This window comes from Pan troglodytes, chromosome 15 (genome assembly GCF_028858775.2).
Source record: "Pan troglodytes isolate AG18354 chromosome 15, NHGRI_mPanTro3-v2.0_pri, whole genome shotgun sequence".
NCBI lineage: Eukaryota > Metazoa > Chordata > Mammalia > Primates > Hominidae > Pan > Pan troglodytes.
In genome coordinates, this window is record NC_072413.2 from 73001639 (window position 1) to 73028363 (window position 26725).

General features: G+C 42.5%; 2 protein-coding genes across 20 annotated transcripts; one reads left to right on the forward strand and one right to left on the reverse strand.

The window, feature by feature from the left end:
* Positions 1 to 1643: 1643 nt before the first annotated feature.
* Positions 1644 to 17847, reverse strand: ACYP1 (acylphosphatase 1). Of its 3 annotated transcripts, none has more exons than XM_001159367.6 (3): positions 17540 to 17847; positions 11705 to 11796; positions 1644 to 2060 (listed from the first exon to the last, which is right to left on the reverse strand). In XM_001159367.6, exons 1-3 carry the CDS (start codon positions 17619 to 17621, stop codon positions 1845 to 1847), a joined length of 390 nt encoding a protein of 129 aa, XP_001159367.3. In that variant the 5' UTR covers positions 17622 to 17847; the 3' UTR covers positions 1644 to 1844. The 3 variants fall into 3 exon arrangements, with proteins under 3 accessions (XP_001159367.3, XP_522908.2, XP_009426428.1); XM_522908.5 differs by lacking the exon at positions 17540 to 17847 and adding an exon at positions 12189 to 12294; XM_009428153.5 differs by lacking the exon at positions 17540 to 17847 and adding an exon at positions 11916 to 11982.
* On the forward strand, positions 17494 to 26421 carry ZC2HC1C (zinc finger C2HC-type containing 1C). 17 transcript variants are annotated; one of them, XR_008538934.2, is made up of 5 exons: positions 17909 to 18079; positions 18885 to 20241; positions 21903 to 22038; positions 22929 to 23046; positions 25864 to 26421. XR_008538934.2 is itself a non-coding variant. In XM_063792690.1 (4 exons), the coding sequence occupies exons 2-3, from the start codon at positions 18904 to 18906 to the stop codon at positions 21921 to 21923; spliced, it is 1359 nt and encodes a 452-aa protein (XP_063648760.1). In that variant the 5' UTR covers positions 17576 to 17690; positions 18885 to 18903; the 3' UTR covers positions 21924 to 21967; positions 25864 to 26421. The 17 variants fall into 17 exon arrangements, 13 of the variants coding, with proteins under 13 accessions (XP_054521682.1, XP_063648760.1, XP_054521684.1 ...); XR_008538935.2 differs by having other exon boundaries at positions 17971 to 18278; XM_063792690.1 differs by lacking the exons at positions 17909 to 18079; positions 22929 to 23046 and adding an exon at positions 17576 to 17690 and having other exon boundaries at positions 21903 to 21967.
* The last annotated feature ends 304 nt before the right edge of the window (positions 26422 to 26725 follow it).

Genomic DNA, 26725 nt, shown 5'->3' on the forward strand with positions numbered 1-26725 from the left:
TCCCTTTTGGCATGGTGTGAAAGACTATGTCGTAACTTTTACTTTTGTTTTTATTTTTTTTCCCCGTGTTTTCCCTTTCCTTTTTTTTCTCATTTTCACCTTTGCTCTTAACTACCGTTTAATTCAATATATATTTTATGTGTTTGCTTATTGTCTTCTCTCCCTAGAATGTAAGCTATGTGAAGGTAAGGAGTTTATATATTTTGTTTACTGCTGTATCCCAGTTACCAAGAACAGTGCCTGGCCTATGATAGGCACCGAATGAATGAATAATTCCAGAGCCTGCCATCTTAGAATTATGGCATTTGGAGCTGGAAAAGGCTGAGAAACTGTCTAACTCAACTCTTTTTTTTTTTTTTTTTTTTGAGACGGAGTTTAGCTCTTGTTGCCCAGGCTGGAGTTCAGTGGTGCGATCTCAGCTTACTGCAACCTCCGCCTCCAGGGTTCAAGTGATTCTCCTGCCTCAGCCTCCCGAGTAGCTAGGATTACAGGCATGCGCCACCACCCTCGGCTAATTTTGTATTTTTAGTAGAGACGGGGGTTTCTCCATTTTGGTCAGGCTGGTCTCGAACTCCGGACCTCAGGTGATCTGCCCGCCTCGGCCTCCCAAAGTGTTGGGATTACAGGCGTGAGCCACCGCACCCGGCCTTTGCTCAACTCTTAATTTACAGATGACAACACCAAGACTCTCTTCACTGACTTGAATCTCCCCAGTGCCACCACAGCTTTTAGTTATAAAAATAAAGGAGAGCAGAACTCTGAGAATGCTGTGAGAATAAAGTGTTTTGGAATTGTTAACCAGTCCTTAGTTTTTGCTTTCTATCTCATTTTCATTGAGAATTTAAAGTGCAATTTATAACGAATTTGTCAGACCTGGTAAGCATTTAATATATGCTAGTTTAGTGACTAACCAAACCCAACCAACCAGTCTTCTAGGGCTGATTAAGCAAAATCCTGATAACTGTTTATGATTATTACTATACCTAGGGCTGCCATAACAAAATACCTCAGACTGAGTAGCTTAAGCAGCAGAAGTCTATTTCCTCTCAGTTCTAGAGACTGGAAGTCTGAGATCAAGGTGTTGGCAGCAACGATTTCTCCTGAGGCCTCTCTCCTTGGCTTGTAGATGGCCATTTTCACAGGGTCTTTGATTTTTGCACACGTGTCTATAGCCAATATGTTCTCTTATAAGAACACCAGTCAGATTGGATTAGGGCCCACCCTCACAGCCTCATTTAATCTTAATCACCTCTTTAAAGGCCCTATGTCCAAATACAGTCACTTTCTGAGGTACTGGGGACTGAGACTTTAACATATGAATTTGGTGGGACACAGTTCAGCCCATAACATAACTTTATGTGAATTCCTTACCCAGAGAAAAGAAACAACAGCAGAAGTAATTCATCCAAACATCAGGTGAACAGAGCTAACAAATTGAACTTGTGGTATTTGTTCTTATTAGGCATGGAATTTCTTGAAGAACATTTCATAGAAACCATTTAAAGAAATGACTCAGACTTTTTTTCTTTCAGACCTCTTTAAATTACCTCAAAATCCTCTTCCTACAAATGTTTACTGAATAAAGACCTCTTATTTCGCCCAAAAGGAAGTTCACTGAAGATTTTTTAAAAGTACTCTAAGCAGAAGGTTCTAACGTTTTTATTGATTAGATTTCTGTACAGTGGTAATCCTTCCATCATACAGGTAATATATAATAACATTCAAAAATCTGACATTAAAATAACTTATTGACTAATGCTAATATTAACACACAATAGTTCTATCTCTATTAATAATAAAAACCAAACCACTGAGTTTATCTTAGAAAACTTAAATTCAGGCCATTATTTTACAATTTGGAAGTCTGAGTAATCCAACTTCAAGATGACTTTTTCATTGTTGAAGTTTGCTTTGTCGATGTGTGATTTAGGACTTCCTCTTGTTTCAAGCCATTCCTGCATATGACGCACCTTGGAGATGGGACCTTGCAATTGTCCTTGCACTGTGCCCCGGTCAGTGTTCTGGACCCAGCCTACCAATCCCAGCTTTTTACCCTCAGCCTAAGGGGGTAAAAAGAGAGAGAGATCCAGTGAGATTGAAGAAAACACGGTAAGACTACAATCTGTTGCCAGAATCTTGGCCTAGAATCAAGCCACTGAAACTAATTTGATATTGCCCAGAACAGTCAAAAGAAAGACAGCAAGAAGGATCTCATTGCTTATCTTCACATGAAGTATTGGCCACTTGACTGCATGTCTTTCTTCTACCCTATAAAACCCAGGCACTAGAATTTTTCAGTGTGTAGTCAATTTGGTTAAGTATCAAAGACTTAAGTCCAAAACAGATGCTTTTGAAATGATCCCCTAAGGCTGATTGTTTTTAGAATACTGGACTGTATCTTGCTCATTTTCCCTTCCCCTAATCAAGAATCTATTGGGTATGTTAAATGGAAAAAACATGAAGTTATCTGATCCTTCCCTTTGCCTTTAACCAGGACCACACCTAAACAAATCCAGATGAATTAGTGTTCATTATATCTTTAAAGATCATTAGAAAGTATTTCACAATTTCCTGGGCAACTCATCCCGTTGTTCTTACTGTAGTGAAACTGTCTAACCCAACATCTTTATGTTGTAGCCAAAGCCCACTTTATCTTCCTAGAAAAGGAAAGCAGCTGGTGTTCAGCCTCTCAACAGCAAACCATGAGACTACATAACTATCAGGTTTTCACTTCACTTTCTTCTCTTCTGTCTAAATAATCACAATGCCTTTAGGCTTATAAAAAGCATCTAATCATTACAGTGTCTTATCCTTTTTAATGTTCTTTCCTTTTATTAAACTGTGGCAAGACTGAATGTTTAGGAAAGGTAGCAATGTTTTGGAGGTAATTTTATTTTTGTATAAATTTATGATTAGAATATTAAGTCATTGGTTGTTAAAGTAATTATCTAAATAGAAGATGTTGGATTACAAAAGAAAATGGGAGTTAACATGATTGCATGTCAAAATGTGGGAAATTGCTGGAGTTGGCCAAAGAAAACGTTATGCATAGCAACAAAATGTTTGATGAGGAATTTAAGTATCCATCAAATCAAAGACATGTTCAAAGCAAAGACATGTTTGCTTAATGAACAAAACAGACTCCAGCCAAATAAATAACCATTTGAGGGATACAAAGGAAATTAAGGAATGAAGAAAAATAGAAGATGCCTACCCGATGCGCTGCTAAGTGCCAAAGAAGATACCATAAAAGAAGAATGCTGAGAATGAATTTTGAGTAAGACTCCGCATCCAACTGACAGGGCAGTATAACAACTGCCCTCTTCTGCTTCAAATTAACCCAGGGGAGCTGACTATCTCCAGTTCTTAAGAGTTATCTTATACGGTAAATAGCTGTAAGAATGTGCAGTTTTAAACAGGAGGTTGTCACAGTCAAATAAATCTTTAAAAATTTGCAATGTGATTTATCTGAACTCTTTTTTTTTTTTTTTTTTTTGAGACGGAGTCTCGCTCTGTCGCCCAGACTGGAGTGCAGTGGCGTGATCTCAGCTCACTGCAAGCTCTGCCTCCCAGGTTTATGCCATTCTCCTGCCTCAGCCTCCCCAGTAGCTGGGACCACAGGCGCCCGCAACCACTCCCGGCTAATTTTTTTGTATTTTTAGTAGAGACGGGGTTTCACTGTGTTAGCCAGGATGGTCTCGATCTCCTGACCTCATGATCCGCCTGCCTCGGCCTCCCAAAGTGCTGGGATTACAGGCATGAGCCACTGCACCTGGCCTTATCTGAACTCTTGAGAGTTGAACAGAACACTCCAAAATTTGACCAGTGTTGAGAATGGGCGTTTCCTACTGGTTTCATTTGTGTGCTCAACTCTGTTCTTATTTTTTTAATGATGACATAATGTTATTGACTCATGTTCAGTTTTGAATATCTATTGCACCAACAGGGTTTTTCTCCCCTAAGAAAATTCCAAAAAGTGAATTCTACCTCATAACCGTATTTTTGCTTAAACAATCATCTGACAACATTTCAAGGACTGTAATCACCACCTCTAGTTGCAATCTAAAAAGAAACTCTCTTCAAATCAATAATCAAGATTTCCACCTTAGGATACTAGAAAAAGAAGAGCAAACTGAATTCAAAATGAGCAGAAAGAAGGAAATAAAGATTAGAGCAGAAATTAATGGAAAGCAGAAGAATAGAGAAAATCAATAAAACAAAAGTTGCTTCTTTGACAGGATCAACAAAATTGACAACCTTTAGCTAGACTGATAAAGAAAAAAGGATGAAAGCCTCAAATTACTAAAATCAGAAATAAAAGGAGACATTACCACCAACCTTACAAAGATAAAAAGGATAAAAGGGAATTCTATGAACAATTATATGCCAAAAAATTAGATTAAATTTTTTTGAATGAAAACAAACCTAATACCTAGAAAGACAAACAACCAAAACTGAATCAAGAAGAAATAGAAAGTCTGAATAGACCTATACCAAGAGATGGAATTTGTAATCAAAAACTTCCCACAGATAAAAAGCCCAGGACCAGATGGCTTCATGGGTAAATTCTACCAAATGTTTAAAAAAAAATCCTTTACCAACCCTTCACAAACTCTTCCAAAAAATAGAAGAAGATCCAAACCAAGAATTAAGGGTTAAAAAAAAGAAGAGGAAACACTTCCCAACACATTTTATTAAGCCAGCATTATCCTCATACTAAAACTAAAGCTAAAAAATAAAAATGAAAAATAAGGAGGAAAAAACCCAATGTAAAAGAAAAAACAAAGAAACCCCCCAAAAATAAAGCGTCACGAGAAAAAACAACCAAAAAACCATAGACCAATCAATATCTCTTATGAACAGAGATGCAAAAATCATCAGCAAAATACTAGCAAACCAAATCAGGCAACATAGAAAAAGAATTGTATACCATGACAAACTAGGATTTCTTTCAAGGTTGGTTCAATATACAAGAAGTAATCAATTTAATACACCATATTAATAAAACAAAAGCTATATGATCATCTCAATAGATGGCAAAAAAGCATTTGACAAAAACCAATACCTCTTTTATGATCAAAACACTCAACAAACTAGGAACAGAAGGAAACTTCCTCAACCTGATAAAGGGAATCTGTGAAAAACCCACTGCTAACATCATACTTAATGGTGAAAGATTAAAAACGTTCCCACGAAGATCAGGAACAAGACAAGGATGTCTGCTGTTACCACTCTACTCAATATTATACTTGAGGGTCTATCCACAGCAGGAGAAAGAAAAGGCATTCGGATTGGAAAGGAAAAAGCAAAACTACCTCTATTTGTAGATGACATATCTTGTATACAAAAAGTCCTAAGAAACATACACAGGCACACACTAGAGCTAATTAACAGTCTCACAAGGTTGTAGGATATAAGATTGATATACAAAAATCAATTGTATTTCTATACACTAGCAATGAAAAACTGAAAATGAAATTAGGAAACAATTCCATTTATAATAGCATCAAAAAGATAAAGTGTCTAGGAATAAATTTAACAAAAGAATTGCAAGACATATATGGAAATCTACAAAACATTCTTGAAAGAAATTAAAGAGTATCTAAATAAATGGAAAGACATCCCTTACTGATGTATTGAAATACTTAACATTGTTAAGATGATATTACTACCCAATTGATCTACAGATTCAACTCAATCTCTATCAAAATCCCAGTGCTTTTGCAGAAATTGAAAAATTGATACTAAAATTTACATGGAAACATAAGGGACCCAGGATAGCTAGAAATAATCTTGAAAAGGAAAAACAAAGTTGAAGGATTCACACTTCCCAATTTCAAAACTTACTACAAAGCTGCAGTAACTGAGACAGTGTGGTACTGGCATAAGGATAGTGGCTTAGACCATTTCGTGTTGCTATAAAGAACTACCTGAGGGCCAGGCGTGGTAGCTCACACCTGTAATCCCAGCACTTTGGGAGGCCGAGGTGGGGGGATTATGAGGTCAGGAGTTCAAGATCAGCCTGGCCAAGACGGTGAAACGCCATCTATTAAAAATACAAAAATTAGCTGGGCGCAGTGGTGGGTGCCTGTAATCCCAGCTACTCAGGAGGCTGAGGCAGGAGAATTGCTTGAACCCGGGAAGTGGAGGTTGCAGTGAGCCGAGATCACACTACTGCACTTTAGCCTGGGCAACAGAGCAAGACTCTGTCTCAAAAAAAAAAAAAAAAAAAAAGAACTACCTGCTGAGGCTGGGTAATTTAAAAAGAAAAGAGGTTTATTTGGCTCATGATTCTGTAGATTGTATAAGCATGAGACTGTCACTGGCATCAGGTGAGGGCCTTAGGCTGTTTCCACTGTGAGGCAGGGGTGGGAAGAGGTGGGGTACCAGGCTCTTTTTAACAACCAGTTCTCACCAGGCACGGTGGCTCACACCTGTAATCCCAGCACTTTGGGAGGCTGAGGCGGGCGGATCACCTGAGGTCAGGAGTTTGAGACCGGCCTGGCCAACACGGTGAAACCCTGTGTCTACTAAAAATACAAAAATTAGCTGGGTGTGGTGGCGGGTGCCTGTAATCCCAGCTACTTGGGAGGGCGAGGCAGGAGAATTGCTTGAACTCTGGAGGTGGAGGTTGCAGTGAGCCGAGATTGTGTCACTGCACTCTAGCCTGGGCGACAAGAACAAGACTCCGTTTCAAAAAAAATAAATAAAAATAACAACCAGTTCTCCAGGGAACTAATAGAGTAAGACTTCATTGACCCTCCCACCCCCCAGGAAGAGCATTAATCTACTCATGAGGGACCTGGCCCCATTACTCAAACATCTCCCATTATGTCCCACTTTCAACACTGGGGATCAAATTTCAACATGAGATTTGAAGGGGACAAACATCTCAACTACAGCAGGCAGACATACAGATGAATGGAATAGTATTGAGAGTCCAGAAATAAACCCTTACATTTATGTTGATTTTTGAAAAGGGTGCTATGACGAATGTGGGAAATAATACTCACTTCAACAAATGGTACTGGGACAACTGGATATTCATATGCAAAAGAATAAAGCTGGATTTCCTACCTCACATCACATAAAAATTAACTCAAACTGGATCAAAGACCTCAATCTAAGAGTGTAAACTATGAAATTTTGAAGAAAACATAGGCGGCTGGGCGCGGTGGCTCACGCCTGTAATCCCAGCACTTTGGGAGGCTGAGGCGGGTGGATCACGAGGTCAGGAGTTCGAGACCAGTCTGACCAACATGGTGAAACCCCGTCGCTACTAAAAATGCAAAAATTAGTCGGGCGTGGTATAGCACACCTGTAATCTCAGCTACTCAGGAGAATCGCTTGAACCCTGGAGGCGGAAGGTTGCAGTGAGCCGAGATCGAGATCACGCCACTGCACAGAGCGAGACTCTAAGGAAAAGAAAACATAGGCATGACAGCAGCTGGGTGTGGTGGCTCACACCTGTAATCCCAGCACTATGGGAGGCTGAGGTGGGCAGATTGCTTGAGGTCAGGATCAGGCAGGCAACATGGGGAAACCCAGTCGCTACAAAAAACAAAAACAAAACAAACAAAAAACATAGGCATGAACCTTCATGACCTTGGATTAGGAAGATTTCTTAGATATAACACTAAAAGTGCAAGCAAAAAAAGAACAGATACATTTGATTTGACTTCATCAAAAGTAAAAACTTTTGTACTTCACAGACACTATCAAGAAATTAAAAAGACAACCCACAGAATGGGAGAAATATTTGTATATCATACATCTGATAAGGGACTAGTATCCAGAATAAAAATATTCTTACAACTCAAGAATAAGGAGGCAAATAACTAAAAATGGGCAAAAATATTTGAATGGACATTTCTTCAAAGCAGACATAAAATATGCCAATAGGCACATGAAAAGATGCTCAACATCATTAGTCATTAGGAAGGCAAATCAAAACCACACTGAAAGTATACACGTACAACAGGATATTATTCAGTCTTACAAAGAAAGGAAATTGTTTTACTTTCATGATATAACACAGATGAACCTTGAGGATATTATGCTAAGTGAAATAAGCCAGCCACAAAAGGACAAATACTGTAAAATTCCACTTATATGAGGTAACTAGAGCAGTCGAATTAATAGAATGTAGATTTATGATTGTCAGGGGCATGGGGGAAGGAGAAAATGGGGAGTTAGTGTTTAATGAATACAGAGTTTCAGTTTTGCAAGATGAAAAGCGTTCTGTAGATAAACAGAACAATGTGAATGTGCTTAAGACCACTGAATTGTACATTTAAAAATGGTTAGAACAATAATTTCTATGTTATATGTATTCTACCACTATTTTAGAAGTAAGTGTGCTATATGGTTTCCAAATATTTTGGGATTTTCCAGTTATCCTTTTTATTTTTTTAATGTGGTTTAGTTCCACTGTAGTTGGAGAACATTCCTTGTATGATTTAAATCCTTTTAAATTCATTAATACCTGAAAAACAAACAAACAACCACAATGAAATATTACCTCATACCCACTAGGATGGCTAACATAAAAGACAGTAACCATTGTTGGCAAGGATGTGGACAAACTGGAATTCTCACACATTGCCAGTGAGAACATAATATGGTATAGCTACTTTGGAAAAGTTTGGCAGTTCCTCAAAAAGTTAAACATAAAGTTACCATATGACCCAGCAATCTACTCCTAGGTATGTATATACTCAATGGAACTGAAAACATTGTCTACATAAAAACATGTGCATATGTGTTCACAGCACTACTATTCATAATGGCCAAAAATCAGAAACCCAAATTTCCATCAATTGATGAATGGATAAATGAAATGTGGTATATCCATACAATGGGATATTATTCAGCCATAAAAAGGAATAGGATACTAATACATGCTACAGTGTAGATAAACCTTGAAAACAATATGTTAAGTGAAAGGAGCCAGTCACAAAAAAAGGCCACATTTGTATGATTCCATTTATATTAAATATCAAGAATAGGCTGAACACGGTGGCTCACGCGTGTAATCCCAGCACTTTGGGAGGCTGAGGTAGGTGGATCACCTGAGGTGAGGAGTTCAAGACCCAGCCTGGCCAACATGGTGAAACCCCATCTCTACTAAAAATACAAAAATTAACTGGGCATGGTGGTGCATGCCTGTAATCCCGGCTACCTGGGATGCTGAGGGAGAAGAATCACTTGAACCCAGGAGGCAGAGGTTGCAGTGAGCCGAGATCATGCCACTGCACTCCAGCCTGGGTGACAGAGTGAGGCAGAGTTGAGACTCTGTCTCAACAACAACAACAACAACAACAACAAAAATCTAGAATAGGCAAATCCATAGAGACAGAAAGTAGGTTAGTGGTTGCCAGGGGCTCAGGGGATGAGGAGTAAGTGCTAACCTAGGTAGGGGGTTTCTTTTTGGGATGATGAAAATGTTCTGGAATTAGTGCAAAATTTTGTGAATATACTAAAAATCACCAAATTATACACTTTAGGAGGATGGGTTTTATGGGATATAAATTATATTCCAAGTTTTCAAAAGTCCCTGAATTATTATTTGTCACTTCTCTAGAAATGAAGGAATTTAAATAAGAGGCTAGATAATATCAACAGCAAACAGATTGCAGCAAAACAACTGTTCAAATGAACATATATATTTAAATGATTATAAATAGTAAAGAATAAGCTACAAGCCTAATTAAGAAAAAATAGATGTCATTTTATATGCAGTTTTCCAATCAATATTTGTTTTTCTGCATTCTGTTATTCTCTCTTTAAACTGGGGAGAGGGGCAGGTAGAGAAAGATGGGCTATGTATACCACTATCTGACCCTTTTCCCTCAACAACTTTGACTAACCTTTGAAGCTGTTATCTCAATCACCTTAATTTACAGGAACTTACCTGCATAACTGGTAGCAAAGCTAACTGGAACACAGCTCTTGCTGTGAGTTTCAGCAATTCTGTTTTCAACAGTCATTTCCTATTTGAGTGTCAGATGGGAAGAAATGATTTTTGAATAATTAGAAAAAGAGGTATTGGCCGGGCACAGTGGCTCACACCTGTAATCCCAACACTTTGGGAGGCCAAGGTGGGCGGATCACCTGAGGTTGGGAGTTCAAGACCAGCCTGACCAACATGTAAAAACCCTGTCTCTACTAAAAATACAAAATTAGTGGGGCATGGTGGCACATGCCTGTAATCTCAGCTACTTGGGAAGCTGAAGTAGGAGAAACGCTTGAACCCGGGAGGCGGACGTTGCGGTGAGCTGAGATCGTGCCATTGCATTCCAGCCTGGGCAAAAAGAGTGAAACTCTGTCTCAAAAAAAAAAAAGAAAAAGAAAAGAAAAGAAAAGAAAAAGAGGTATTGGCTGGGTATGGTCACTCATGCCTGTAATCCCAGCACATTGGTGGGAGGCCGAGGCAGAAGGATCACTTGAGCCCGGGAGTTTGAGACCAGCCTGGGCAACATAGCTCTCTGTTAAAAGAAAAAAAAAAAAAAGCTGGGTGTGGCGGCATGCACCTGTGGTCCCAGCTACTTGGGAGGCTGAGGAAGGAGGATCATTTGAGCCTGGGAGGTTAAGGCTGCAATGAGCTGTGACTGTGCCACCATCCTTCAGAAAAAAAAAGAAAAAGGAAAAGAGGTATTGACAATTCACATTCATGTTTCAAAGATTCCTTCCAGGTTAGAATTTGAATTTTAAGTACCACAGTCCCAGGAATGAGACACTTAAGAAGTTCTGCAGTCCTGGCCGGGTGCGGTGGCTCACACCTGTAATCCCAGCACTTGGGGAGGCTGAGGCGGATGGATCACGAGGCCAGGAGTTCAAGACCAGCCTGGCAAAGATGGTGAAACCCTGTCTCTACTAAAAATACAAAAAAAAAAAAAAAAAAAAAAAAAGAAGAAGAAGTTTTGCAGTCCTAACTCATTATCTGTGGGATTAGCGACACACTGGGAAGGCAATAGCCAATACCTACAGAAGGCAGAGGGTAAATGGAGCTTGCGTTTGTGTGTGCCTGTTGAGGGAAGATTAGCCACATTAAAGCAGAGGTAGAGGCTGCCAACAGTTTGTCCATCCCCTCAAATAATCCTTTATTGCTCTAGGAAGAATACCAGGCTCCACATTCAGTGTTCCCATCACCTATTCTGGAATGGATAAAGAGTTTTTAATAAGAAAAACGTCAGCTGGAAAAGGTAAATGTTCTTTCAAAACCAAAAAAGAATAGAAAGAAATTAAGTGGAGAACTGAGGGAAGCTTGGAGAAAGAGGTCTGAAGAAAGTGCAGCAGCTGCAGAGGAAGCATTTATATATGTTATATACATGACATCAGGTCATCTAAATGCCAGCTCTTCAATCAATGTTAGCCTTTCTATAAGAAACCTGACTTGGTTTGATGATGCCACAACGGCGAGCACTGGGGAAGCCCTCTATTTCCCTTGGAAGAGAGAAGCTCATTAATATGTGTATCTAGATGCTCAGGCACCACTGACTAATAATAACAGCAGGGTAATCTTCCATTTACACCATGTTTTACCGATTGCACAGCATTTTCATACTCATTGCTCTACAAACTACCTCTTTGCCATGCAGCTACCAAATAGCCAGCGGCTTCCAGTTCACATTTGTCAAGAACACGTCCCTTGTTCCTATGCCCACAACCTAGGTTACCACCCCAAAGCCTGCAGGCCACATACCTGAGTATGCTTACGGAAAAACACCCCTTGCACCTTCCCAAAAATTTCATAATCCACTGATATCAGGGTGTTTCCTTCTGCCATGTTCAAACCTGTCAGAAACCAGGAAAGCAGAAGAGTGAAAGGCTATTATTCCAGGACCCGCAAGCCTGAGTCAGAAAGGGCCACACCCACCCCTGTCCGTCCTTAACCACTGCGACCTCTCCCCGACCTCAAGGTCCTGGAAATGGAAACGTGAGTGGATGTGATAAGGTGTGTGTGAAGGAAGAACCAGACGCCAGGAGAGGGAGCTTCGGATCGCAGCTGCCCGCTGAAGCCTCTTCTGGGGAAATAACCTGAGGACCGATGACCTCCTTACATCCATGCCCGGTCCCGCTCCCTCACTACCAGAATTCCCTGCTACTAACTCCCAGAATCCCCTGCTACTAACATTTTAGGGCTAATCGACCTGAGAAGCACACCCTGGGGGCCCCTGGCGGCTCACCCTCCTTGTCTTCCCCACCGGCTGCCAGAATCATTCCGGGACCACCACGCCAACGGCTCACCAAGGCGCGCAAACCTCCGCGCCCGGAAATTTAGTGTGTAGCTGCTCCTTCGCTGTCGCTCATGCCCATCACCTCCAGCTGACCAATCAGAGACGGCGCCTCGGCCCGGGCCCGCCCAGAAGGTGGGATTTCAGGACGCGGTTGTCCGGCAACCCAAAAGCTTTGGGTTGGGGCTCTGTCCAGGAACTCGGCTGGGCCTCCACAAACCTAGCCCTCATCGCATCTCAGTCAACAAGCGCAACCCTCTTCTCATTTTCTCATGGGGAGAAAGGCATAGACGAAGAAGTACATTGGGATACATTCAATCATTCAATTAAATACTGACAGCTACTGTGTGCCAGGCACCTGTTCTAGGTGACCTGGCAAACATCAGTGAACAAAACAGGATCCCTGTCCTGAGGAGCTTAATTCTGGAGGTGAGAGACAAACAGCACGCATTAAACATCATAAATAGCTTGTAATCTCAGCACTTTGGGAGGCCGACACGGGCGAATCACTTGAGGTCAGGAGTTCGAGAGCAGCCTGGCCAACATGGTGAAACCCCGTTTCTACCAAAAATACAAAAATTGGCCGGGCATGGTGGCGGGCGCCTGTAATCCCAGCTATTCGGGAGGCTGAGGCAGGAGAATCGCTTGAACCTGGGAGGTGGAGGCTGCAGTGAGCCGAGATTGCCCCACTGCACTCCAGCCTGGGCAACAGAGGGAGACTCTGTCTCAAATAAATAAATGAATAAATAAAAAAATAAACATCATAAATATGTTGAGTAGGATACATTTAACCTTTCTGTCCTTTTTCATTCAGTTCTCCTTAAAGTTTGGGTCATAACAATCTGGAATAGGGGATTACGGGGCATAAGTGCACAGGAGGTCCCAATGGAGGTTATGTCTGCTTCTGGGCTTCTGGAAGCTACTCACCGGTCTCCTTTACTAAGAAAATGTCAAATAATGCTTGAACAAATAACCAACTAACTAAACAAATAAAGCAAGAGCACAAGCAAAATAACTCATGGCTCCAGAATTACAGTTGAATCAGTCAATCTAAGCCAAATGGCCAAACTACATGAATTTATTTTGGGAACAGGGAATTGTCAAGGGGGATGTGGATGAAGATGGTTAAAATTAGAGTTGATGTGTAAACATTTGAATCCAGCTACCCTTATGATTCATAATGTGTGTGAAGGAAAACTGTGGTGTTTATTGATCCTCTGTGGATTGACTGTATACATTACACCTCTTCATAACGTAAGACTCCTTATGTGAATATGCCAGGTTGGCAGACTTGACAATGAGATATGGGTTTGTGACAGTAGGCACAGAAATTCATCATTCTGCTAGTTCCCCGCTAGAGTGAGGATCCATATCCTAGAGAATCATACAACCTTAGTGCTGAGAGGTGGGGGGTTGGTGGTGAACAAGCTGGATTGAATGTTGTACTTGGCAATATTTGAAAATAACTCTAAATAGAGTATCTCGCTAATGGTATTTCTTTCTCTAAAATTCATTTAAGAAATAGCTTATAGAATTCAAAACTTACTGAGTGTCTAATACGTATGGGGCACTCTAGGATATACAAAGATGAATGATATAAAATCTTTGCCCTCAAAGAGTTTTTAATTTAGTGTAGGGGCACAAATGCATGCAAATAATGACAATAAAATATATGGCATGATAATTTAATTCCATGAAAATCCATTGAGAGCTCATCAGGAACCAGCCCTGTGCTATAACAAGGACAGAAAATATTACAAAGGAGCAAACAAATTAATTCTGATTGGGAAGACAGGGAAAGAGTTCTTGGAGGAAACAGCATTTAATCCAAGGTCACACAACCAGTAAGTGATGGAGCTGGGATTTGGTTCCAGAGTCAACCCCCACGAATGCTATGCTCTACCAGCTCCCAGTATGTGGAGCTTAGAGTAACGTAGTACCATGGAGATGAAGAAGTACAAGTAGCCAGTTGTGGCTAGACCAGGGGTTTGCTACCCTGCTTGTGCATCAGGATCTTTGGGGAAGCTTTAAAAATGTTAATCCTCAGGCCTCACCCCTAGATATTGCTTTCCAAGTAGTCTTAACACACAGCCAGGGATGAGACTCACTGGGTTGAACTCTGTGGCTTATTAAGGGGAGGCAAAACTGAAAAGGTAGGCTGGACCTAATCTGGGAGGTAGAGATGCCATGCTAAATTATGCATTTCAACTTTATTCTATAGGTAAAGAAGAAGCTACTGGGGAGGGAAATGGTAGGATCAGAAGCATTTAGTAATTAGCTTGATTTAATCACTGCACAATGCATACATGTATCAAAACATCACTTTGTACACTGCAAATATAGATATAATTTTTGCTTGTCAATTATATTTTAATAAAGCTGGGGGGGGGTGGAGAAATATTTAGACTGATTATTTTGCCTGCAGCATGGAGGATGGGTTTGAAGAGCAGATACTGAAGGCAAGAGCAGAAGTTAGGAGGGCTATGCCATCCCAAGGAGAAGTGAGGAAAAACTCACCTGGGGCAGCAGTAATGTAAAGGAAGAGTCATATATGAGAGACATTGCAGAAGTAAACTCAATAGGCCAGGCGTGATGGCTCACGTTTGTAATCCCAGCACTTTGGGAGGCTAAGGCAGGTGGATCACCTGAGGTCAGGAGTTTGAGACTGATGAAACCCCATCTCTACTAAAAATACAGAAATTAGTTGGGCGTGGTGGTGCACACCTGTAGTTCCAGCTACTAGGGAGGCCAAGGCAGGAGGATTGCTTGAACCTGAGAGGCAGAGGTTGCAGTGAGCTGAGATCGCGCCACTCCACCCCCATCTGGATGACACAGCAAGACTGTCTCAAAGAAAAAAAGGAAGAAAACTCAATAAAACTTGTGATTAGTTAGAAGGAAGAGGCAACAAAGAGGGAAGCATGGAAGACTGATGCTGTGAGCATGCAAGGGCACACTGGAGAGGCAGATTTGAGAATGGGAGAGGATCAGAGTTTATGTTGTCTTACAGAATTTGAGGTTCCTAAGGAACAATCTTGTGGAGGTGTCAAATGGGCAGTCCTGAAATTTGAGTCTGTAACTAATGAGAAAGACTAAAGCTAAGCTGGCTGTCATTTAAACACAGGTGAAACCTGAAATTTCAGCATTTGGTTGAAATCATTAAAGAAGAGAATGTCTGGAACTATATATATATATATATATATATATATACACACACATATATATACACATATATATACACACACATATATATATACACATATATATATACACATATATATATACACACATATATATATACACACATATATATATATATACATATATATATATATATATATGAAATAAGAGGGCTTCAGAAAACACTTAAATTTAGGGAGTAGATGGGGAAAAGATAAATGCCAGACTTGGAAGAAGATGGAGCAAGAACATGAAAGAAGAAACCAAGAGGGCACAGGAGAACTGAGAAGAGCATTCTAAGTGGGTGGATAATCAGTAATGTCACATGAGTAGGCTGAAAAAATGAAGCTTTTGTCTTTGGAAAGTCACTGGTAGCTTTGTAGTTAAATAAAGTGGAGAAAGTAGAAGCCAGGCCACAATGAACTGGACAATGACGGGGAGATGAGGATATGTGGGCAGCAAATGTGGAGATTTCCATTAAGAAGTCTTGTGGAGAAGAGGAGAAATGAATGGGACTGTAATATGAAAGTTAGGTCAAGGGAAGTAAGGTTTGTTTTGCAGGGGAAAGTTGAGTATATATTAAAACCAAAGAGACAGAGTTTATGGAGAGGTATAACTTGAAGTTAAGAAGATGCAGACAGGGTGCCGTCGTTCACGTCTATAATCTCAGTACTTTGTGAGACTGAGGCGGGAGGATCTCTTTTGACTCCAGGGGTTTGAGACCAGCCTGGGTAACAAAGGGAGACCCTGTCTCTACAGAAAAAAAAAAAAAAAGTAAGCTGGGTGTGGGGGGCTAACACCTGTAGTCCCAGCTACTCGGGAGGCTGAGGTGGGAGGATCACTTGAGCTGTGGAAGTTGAGGCTGCAGTGAGCAGTGATTGTGCCACTGCACTTCAGCCTGGGCGACAGAGTGAGGCCCTGTCTCAAAAACAAAGGCCAGGCCCGGTGGCTCATGCTTGTAATCCCAGCACTTTGGGAGGCCGAGACAGGCGGATCACCTGGGGTCAGGAGTTCAAGACCAGCCTGGCCAACATGGTGAAACTGTCTCTACTAAAAATACAAAAAATTAGCCAAGTGTAGTGGCAGACGCCTGTAATCTCAGCTACTCGGGAGGCTGAGGTAGGAGAATCACTTGAACCCAGGAGGCAGAGGTGGCAGTGAGCTAAGAGTGCGCCACTGCACTCCAGCCTGGGCAACAAAACAGGGCGAGATTCCGCCTCAAAAAACAAACAAATTAAAAAAAACCCCAAAACCAACAAAACAGAAAACAAAACAAAACAAAAATGCAGGGGTAAAGTGATGGAGTCAATTCCCAGAGGGTACTGAAAAGGACTAATTCAAGAGAACTCAATGGAACTCAATGGAAAGTCGCCCTTCTTTCTCATAGAGGAGAGGGAAGGAGAGAGAGAGAGGAGAGAGGGAGACAGACAGAGACAGAAACAGAGGAGAGAGGGAGAGGAGGAAGAAGAGAGAGAGACAGAGAGAGAGAGAGAAAGAGAAAAAGCCGGTAAATTCTGCTGAGGGAAGCTGTGGGAGTTGATAATCGGGACCCTGAGTGGAGTGGGAAACGTCTGGAGCTGTATATACGGAGAGGCGGTAGAGTCAACTAGGGATGAAAACGAGGAATTAAAAAAAAAAAAAGACTGATCTGGAGGGTCCACCAAGGAATTTCCTTGTAACGGGTAACAGCTGTAATATGACATGTTGAAGTATTAACACTGATGACTGCTGTCTACATTATTTTCCATGTGCATGAATTGAGTAGTTACAGGGAAAAAGCGAACTGCCTGTTCCAAACGGCTTACACAGATGAACTGAAGCGAAGAAGAAAAATGAACTTTCTTTTGATGTCAACAAGTTAGAGTATCATTTACTGTTGAAGCCAGGTTATACTGATTATTTTCGATCTGGTAGTTAACTTTAACATCATTACATTTGGCTGAGTCATTCCTGGGCCCTAAGTAGAGACGGCTAGAATTACCACGTGAGAGTAAAACATTATAATATCAAAATAATTAGATTGGCCACAAAAACTACCACGGAAAGATACTGCGTAGCAAAAACGTTGGCAGCAAGTTCCAAAGCCTTGGCGAGGACAAGCAAGGAGCGCGCGCGTGCAGCCATACCTGGGGCCCGCCCAGCGCAGCCGAGCGCGCGGAGAAAGGCCAGCAGCAGCCCCGCTCCCGCCAGGCGGGCGGACGCCGGCATCCTGCAGCGGAAGCACGCGGAGGCACAGCCAGGGCCTCCGCCCTTTGCCAGACAAGGGCACACCCCAAGGTCTGGGAGCGTCGTTTTCAGAAAAGTACAAGTTCTTCTTTGAAGGAGCCCCAGAAAAGCCTCTCCCGCCCCTCCCCGGCTCCCCAAGGGCAGGGCTGGACCGAGCTGCAGAGTTGGCCAGACACTGACTGGGTCAAGTGACCTTGGGCTGACCGCACCCCCACCCCCGGTCGCCCCGGGTCGCTGGTGCACTGCGCCTGCGCGCATCTCCCCGAGGAGTTCGCGGCGAGGGGCGGAGCTTGGCGCGCCAGTGCCTCGGTTTCCAGGCACCGGGAATAACAGAAGCCAGCTGAGAGCGCCTGCGCGGCTGTCGGTTGATGGGGAGGTCAGGTCTGGGAAACTAGGCCCTGGGGTTTTCCCTGAGCAGGAGCGGTGCCCGAGGGCCTCAGGTACGCAGAAGGGCGGGGAGACATGGGGTCAGCACCTCCACCTCTTAAGGGACCGAAGGGCAGGAGAGCGAGAGGACTTGTCCCCAGAGGTGGAGTCCGCAGTGGGGGCGCCCCAGTTGACCCTTCGGGACAAAACGTGACTTCAGCCTTAAGGATCTAAAACCGGCCGCGGTCAGGTCAGGTGGCCCTCAACGCTCAGGTTACAAAACTTTTACAGTCTGCGCCACGGGGACTCCTGGGATGAGGGTTTGACAGCCAGGCACCTGCTCCAGGCCCTAGCAGCTTTTGTGCTCTTTGGAATCAAGCACGGTTCCAGCAGGAGGGAAGCCCTGAGAGTTCTTTGTACTAGTCACTACCTCTGGGCCACAGCTTTCTCACCTGTAAAATGGTGAGGCTGGACTCTGCGGGAACCCTTCAGTTTACAGGGGAAGAAACGGGGGCCAGCAAGGGAGAAGTCGCTTGTCCTGTTACAGGCCTAGAACCTGACTTTCTAGTCAGGTGCTCTTTCCACCTACTATAGAGTATACTGTGCGTGGCAGAGGCTGGTGCTGGAGGAAAGGAAAGCTAGGTGGCAGGAACACCTGTAGCACCTTCGTTTTTCTACCCTCAGGGCCTAACACAGTGTCTTGTGCATAATCACTCACCAAATGGTTTTTGAAGGGAAGCTTTGGCAGGTCCAGCAACACTGTCCCCAGAAAAGTTTAAGGGAATGTGGGCAGGGCACATGTAGAAATAGTTTGCTTTAGCAGCCGAGAGTGAACCTCAGACAAACTCTTCCCGTGTATCTGGTTTAAATCTCCCGTAGGCGTCAGTCCAGGCCCTGAATGGCTGGTCTCCAGCGGTTGGCGTCACGTCTGCCTGTGGGCGTTATGCTCCCACATAATACAACGGAAGCTCCAGGGCCCCACTCAGCCAAGCAAGACTCTTACGAACAAGGTGACTCTTCCCAGCAGTCCTTGAAGGGGCACCTGAGGAACAATTTCCAGAAGCAGCTTTTGAGCAACAAAGAGTTGACTCTGGATAAAGTCTATACTCACCCCAAATGGAACACCCAAACAAAAGCCCGGAGCTACTCCTATCCCCACTGTACTGGAATCAGCCAGCAAGATCCAGAAAGTGATTCCCAGGGCCAAGGAAATGGTTTGTTTTACTCGTCAGGCCCTCAATCCTGGTATCCCAAAGCCAATAACCAGGACTTTATCCCCTTTACGAAGAAACGAGTTGGAGTGGACCGGGCGTACCCATTGAAACCCATGGTCTACAGGAAGTCGTGCAGTACAGGTGAGGCTGGCACTGATGGGGACCATAATGTCTACCCAAGGCCCCCTGAGCCGAGAGAGTTTTCATCTAGGAACTTTGCTGTGAGGAACCAGGGCAACTTTTCTGTGGTTGGTACTGTTCTTGCTGCCACGCAGGCGGAGAAGGCCGTGGCAAACTTTGACAGAACGGAGTGGGTGCAGATCCGAAGACTAGAAGCTGCAGGGGAGAGCTTAGAGGAGGAAATCCGAAGAAAGCAGATTCTCCTGAGGGGAAAGCTGAAGAAGACAGAGGAGGAACTCAGAAGGATCCAGACGCAAAAGGAACAGGCCAAGGAAAATGAAAACGGAGAGCTACAGAAAATTATACTCCCCAGGAGCAGAGTTAAAGGTAATAAAAGCAACACCATGTACAAACCTATCTTCTCCCCAGAATTTGAGTTTGAGGAAGAATTTAGTAGAGACAGGAGAGAGGATGAAACTTGGGGACGGTCTCAACAAAATTCAAGTCCATTCCAGTTCTCTGATTATAGAATCCAGAGGCTCAAAAGGGAAAGGCTGGTAGCAAGCAATAATAAAATTCGAGACCCAGTCTCAGAGCCATCGGTGGAGAAATTCTCCCCGCCTTCAGAAACACCAGTCGGTGCTTTGCAGGGATCCGCCAGAAATTCCAGCCTGTCCATGGCACCAGACTCCTCAGGTTCCAGCGGCTCCATTGAAGAGCCACAGCTGGGTGAGTGCAGCCACTGTGGGCGCAGATTCCTCTCGTTCAGGCTGGAGAGACACTCCAACATCTGCAGCAGGACGCGGGGTTCCAAGAGGAAAGTGTTTGACTCCTCCAGGGCCCGGGCTAAGGGCACAGAACTAGAGCAGTACTTGAACTGGAAGGGGCCAGCTTCAGCCAAGGTAACAAGAGCCTTATGGATGTGACTTGGTGTGGTGATCATTGTAGGGGTCTGTTTTGTCATCATCAGTTTTCTTTAGGGAAAATTCATGTGTCATGTAGGAAGAATTGACGTCTAGAATTAACATTTCTTGATTACTACTGTATGCCAGCATTGTGATGGGAGCTTTTCATGTGATCTCCACATTATCTCTCATTGTATCAGTTCAAAAATCAAGACTTGGACAGGCTAAGTAACTTGCTTGAGGTCACAAACAGCTTTAAGTGGCAGAGTCAGCATATAAATCTTGGTTGGAATGACTAAAAAATCTAGACATAGAATTTGTGTCCTTTGGATTATAAAAGTAATAAAAGTTTACTGTAGAAAATTTAAAAGACACAAAAAATCTAAAGAAAAAAATGCAGCCTTTTGTCACCTGGAGAGAACTCCTTACTCTTTGCAATGTATTCTGCCACTTCCCAAGACTAGGATCTGTGACCATTCCTTTAACTGTTTACTCTTTTAAGATTAGCTCAGTGTTAACATAGCTTCTTAGTAAATAGATGAAACACAATTAAGTTTGGAATTCTTTTTCTGCCCATTTAGAATGTAAACACCTTGAAGGTAAAAAGGACTTTCTTTCTGGTTATCTTACAGACCATGCCCTTGCCAATTATTTCTCACTTTAGAAAAACCAGGTTGGAAAAAGTAAGGGTTTCGTGACACTTACATGATAAATTTAGGTGAACTTCATAGGCACATTTGGACATATCTGGAGAAGATTGTCTCATAAATGAATGACATGTCAAGGTTGTGCCACTTGGTTTATAAAATGGTTATTTCTCAAGGTGTGGCATGCTGACAAACTTTATTTTAGTAGTTTTAGTGTTTAGTGTTGTGTTAGAAAAATTGATTAGTCGTTTAGTGTTATATTAGGAAAATATCACAATATATTAAGCCCCTGATTTCCAGGGATCATGAATTTACAGAAAAATATTAATTAGTTGTAAGGATGAAGTGAAAGTGCAGATGATTGAAGTTTGGGAAAGCGTAGATCATATGATCTCAGAGGCCCCATCTAGTTCTAATATTCCAGAAGAATAAGAGAGTGTCATTCTGTTTTCATTTCTTCCCAACCCTCCCTCCGCTGTGCTGGCACCTCTTGTCCATTGGCACTTTACAGTTTCTGTGTATTTGCTGGAGCCTTTAAAAACTCACATTTATATGATGGTTGTTAGAAGAAATTGTTTACAATTAGAGTTCTTTCTTTCAGTACAGTTTGGAGAAATCACAAGGAAGTCCCATCCATGCTCAGAGATCATCTCCCTGAAATCTAGTTTCCAAAGAAGAAATCAGCATTTTGCTCTTGCAGATAATAATATGATCACCACTTACTGTTTTTTCCTGTTTTCTTTCAGTTCAACCCAGTAATCCACTGGGAATTCACTCTATGTCCCACTGTAGCGATTTATTTTTGGCCAGAGCCTGAAAGAATCTTGTGTTTCTTAAATTCGTAAATACAGTTACGGTGAAGCAAAATAATTAGGTTCCTGAGATCAGATGCTCCAGCTTTATGGCAACTAGTTTGTGGGAATGTGTGACATTGAGGACACCAAGACAGAAGGGACCTAGACTAAGATGCACCTGCACCACCCTGGTAATGTCTCAAATCTTATTCCACAGTGCTGTGCCTTTGGAAGCTGAGTGGTTGTACCTTCCTGTCATTCCTCTAGAGTACTCAAGAACAGGTGATTTTCCTGGTATCCTTTAATCTTCACGTAACTCCCAGCAGATGTACACCCTGTCTCTCTCCTGGACTGTAAGCATTTTTGAGGACAGGGAACATATTTTGTGTTTTGTGCTTAATAAGTGTTAACTGAATAGAATTTCAGTACAATGAGGAATAAAATTATAGGAATTAGAGTATAAGAAGTAAATTACTAAAGGATCTCATATACTTGAGGAACTTTCCCCTGATCAAATTCTTTTTTTGAGAGGAACTTTCCCCTGATCAAATTCTTTTTTTGAGACCGAGTCTTGCCCTGTTGCCCAGGCTGGAGTGCAGTGACGCGATCTCGGCTCACTGCAGCAATCTCGGCTCACTGCAGCCTCCACCTACCGGGTTCAAGCAATTCTCTGCCTCAGTCTCCTGAGTAGCTGGGATTACAGGTGCCCGCCACCACACCCAGCTAATTTTTGTATGTTTAGTAGAGACGGGGGTTTCACCATCTTGCCCAGGCTGGTCTTGAACTCCTGACCTTGTGATCCACACGCCTCAGCCTCCCAAAATGTTGGGATTACATGCATGAGCCACCGTGCCTGGCCTTCGAATTCTTTTAAAGGTTCCTGGATACCATCGCTAATACTCTCTTGCCTTCTTGTCTGTTTTGGCAAGAGACTTTCTGGAAGGATCCTTTCTTTTCCTTTGATAGTATCTCTTCCTATTATTCATCATTAACAATGCCAGATCACCAAGAGCTAGTTGTCTTTTTTCCCTTTAAAAAATTTAATAGTGTTTGCATGCATTTAAAAAACATGTAGTACTGAGTGACCTATAACGGAACCCCTAATTCAGCCCCCGGAGGCAGCCTTCAGTTCTGTTAGATGGTTCTTCTGGTCTGCCTTTCCATATTTCTAAATAATATGCTTATTTTCTTGATTTATCAATTTTCTACATTATCTGTTTTTTTGTTTTGTTTTGTTTTTGAGACGGAGTCTCTGTCGCCCAGGCTGGAGTGCAGTGGCTTGATCTTGGCTTACTTCAACCTCCACCTCCTGTGTTCAAGCAATTATTGTGCCTCAGCCTCCTGAGTAGCTGGGATTACAGGCGAGTGCCACCACGCCTGGCTAATTTTTGTATTTTTAGTTAAGACAGGGTTTCACCAAGTTGGCCAAGTTGGTCCTGAACTCCTAACCTCAAGTCATCTGCCCACCTCGGCCTCCCAGAGTGCTGGGATTACAGGCGTGAGCCACGGTGCCTGTTCTACCTGGTAACTTCTTATGGAAGCTGGGAGTGAAGTTCTCTTTCATATTCCCTCTCTCCTACTGTTCTCTTTCTCTTATCCTTCCACTGTAGTTGAATCACAATTTTTGGTTAAAAGTAGTTAGCTTTCACATTGTAATGATCAAGTAAATTTTGTTCATTAATGAGTGAACAAATTCTGTCTCTGCCCACATGTACCTAAAATTAATAATGGACGTATGTTTTCATTTCCTTCATTTTCTACATACCTGTCTTTTTCTCCCCCGCAACGATCCATCTGATATCAGACATCTGTTAACGTTTTTGTAATGCTCAAACACCTCTCATAATCTATCAGTTTGATTTTTTAATTCTGAAAACCTCCCTTCAGCCACTCTGACCCCTTCTGCTCCAACCTGGACTGGGTATTCTCTAGGCCTGGTGCAAACTCATTCTCTTGGGACTTCTCTTTGCTTCTCTTCTTTGTTGGGTCCCCTGTTTCCAGTATCCTGTGTCTTCCTTTTTCTTGCATTACTCCTTCCTTTGCTGAAGCTTACTAAGAAGGGTGCACAGCAGGTATATTGTCTTGGAATGAATGACACTATCTATATGACAGGCTCCCATTTGATGATTTGGCTAGGTACAGAATTCTAGGAGGAAAATGATTATCTGTTAGAACTTTCAAAGTATTTCCCACTAGCTTTTAGCATCCAGTGTATTGTTGAGAAATCTAATGCCATTTTGATTCCTGTTCCATTACAAGAAACCTTTTTTTTTTTTAAAGGCTACGGAATTCTCTATTTATTTTGAAATTCTGAAACTTTACAATAATTGTGCTAGATACTTGGTAAGCCATTTCAATCTCAAAATGTGTGACCTTTAATTCTAGGAATGTTAATTGTATTATTTCCTTAATAATTTTCTCCTCACCAGGTGCTGTGGCTCACGCCTATAATCCCAGCACTTTGGGAGGCTGAGGCAGGTGGATCACCTGATCTCATGTGTTCAAGACCAGCCTGACCAATATGGTGGAACCCCATCTCTACTAAAAATACAAAAATTAGCCGGGCGTGGTGGCGCACGCCTGTAGTCTCAGCTACTTGGGAGGCTGAGATAGGAGAATTGCTTGAATCCAGGAGGCTGAGGTTGCAGTGAGCCAAGATTGCGCCACTGCACTCCAGCCTGGGTGACAAAGCAAGACTCCATCTCAAATAACAACAACGACAAAAACAAAACAAAACAAAAAAACAATAATTTTCTCCTCGTGCTTTCTCTGTTCCTTCTGCAACTCTTACTGGTCACATGTTGGACTTCTAGGATTAACTTTCTAATTTTCTAATCTTTTCTTTTTACTTTCCATCTTGATCTTTTTTCCCATTCTGAGAAATTTTCTTGACATTAGTTTACAACATTTCTATTTATTTATTTATTTTTTGAGACAGGGTCTTGCTCTGTCGCCCAGGCTGGAGTGCAGTGGCATGATCTTGGCTCACTGAAACCTCTGCCTCCTGGGTTCAAGCAATTCTCCTGCCTCAGCCTCCTGAATAGCTGGGACTACAGGCGTGTGCCACCACGCCCAGCTAATTTTGTGTATTTTTAGTAGAGATGGGATTTCACCGTCTTAGCCAGGATGGTCTTGATTTCCTGACCTTGTGATCTGCCCACGTTGGCCTCCCAAAGTGCTGGGATTACAGGCGTGAGCCATCACACCTGGCCTCTATTTAAATAATTTTTATTTTTAGCTATCAAAGTTTTAATTTACAATAGTTCTTTCTGGTTCTCTGGTTGTCTTTTTTTCACAGTATACTCTTCTTGTTTTATGGACACAATCTCTTCTAATACTCATTTTGTTGATATGGTCTCATGTTAAAAAAAAGTTTTCTTCTGCCACCTGCCTTGTTGCTGGCTTCCTAGGTTTTTGTTTGTGGACTTTTTGGCTCTTTTTCTTGTTAGAGCTTTTAGCAAATATCTGATGATTCCTGGCTGTCCTTTCATATTTAAGCTTAAGTGGGGCTCATTGACTAAGGATCTTCATATTAAGGTTCCCAGATAGTGAGTCTTTTAATTAGCGTTTCCCAAGGTCAGTATCTGAAGGCTTTTCTCTGGACTGTTCTGTGTATCCAGAGTACCCCTCTTTTTCCTATGAGGATGCCAATATGCTTGGTACTCTGGGGGCTGAGTGGGGGAAGGAGGCTGACAGTTCGATAATTTGGTATGTACACTTGTACTTAATCCCCATTTTCAGCCCCAGGATTAACCCAGTTCCACGTGTCTAGATTTCCTGAGTCAGAAATCTGTCTGGTTCAATTTCTCCAGAGAATAAATCCTTGCTCTTCTGTGAGTGTGCTTGGGTGTTGAACACTTGGATGCATAAGGTGGGAGGAGCCGTGGGGTCCTACTTGTTTTCAGTCCTGTACCTCCTTACTTTCCACTATTGGGTACTTCCAAGCACTGGAACCTCTCAGGTTCTGTTGGGAAAGTGGCTTGCCTCTCAGCAGTACCTCCTTTGCAGGCCCTTGGTTTGCCTCAACGCTGGCAAGTCAGTTACCGCTGTTGCTCCTTTCCTGTTCTCTTTGACCTTGCAGATTAGTACCCTTTTCATTTTCTTACTGTTATTCTACAAGAGACTCAGGAAGGAGATAGGTGCCAACTTGAATGATCAGTCTCCCTTTTACATTACAGGCTGAACCTCCTCAGAAGAGCAACTGGAGATAGAAGCATGAATCTTTTATCCATACGTTCCGCCAGGCTCGAGAGGTCCAGCAGGTAACTGCCAAAGGTGGAAACTGTTCACACTTGCCTCCCATCCTGCCTGCAGAAAACCCAGACTACATTCAGTGTCCTCAATGTAGCCACCACTTTGCTCCCAAGGTGGCTGAGCAACACATTCCCAAGTGTAAGACCATCAAGAACTGTCTTCCACCTCTAAGGAAGCATCATAGTTGAGCAGACAACAATGGAAACTTTTGGATAGTTCAGAAAGCTCTGCTTCTCTTCAGCAGTAAATGGGAGTAGAATTTGATGCAAAGCAGAAAGAAATCAAACAGCTTCCAGATCTGCCTGCAGAGCTAAAATCTGTGAGGAGAGAGCCACTGCTAAGCAGCAGGAGGCAGAAGGAAGCCCCAGCTTCCCACTAAATTACAACCTTGGGCTGGTATGCTTTATGTTATTGCCCTCAGAATTGATGGGTGAAGACACTGAAGAGTCGTGAGCAGGCTCCATTAAAGCTCTCTTCTTGCATGTCTGACTTGTGGTTTGTGCTAGTTAAGTGCCTGCATCTGGTTGTGCCTTCTTGTCACTGCATGTATGTTCAGAGTTCCTGTTAACTCTTGCTTTTGTAGAAGCTGGAGTTATTAGGATGTGTTGATGTCAGAGGGGCATGATCACCCAGATAGTAACTCTTATAAAAGATAATACAATTTTGCTGTAAGGCATTATTAATGGAAATCTATCCTTGGTCTCCCTGGTGCATGAGCCTGGCCAAAAACCAATACAAGTATGTAAGGTTAAGGCACCAATGTCTCCTAAACCTTCCCTATGGTGT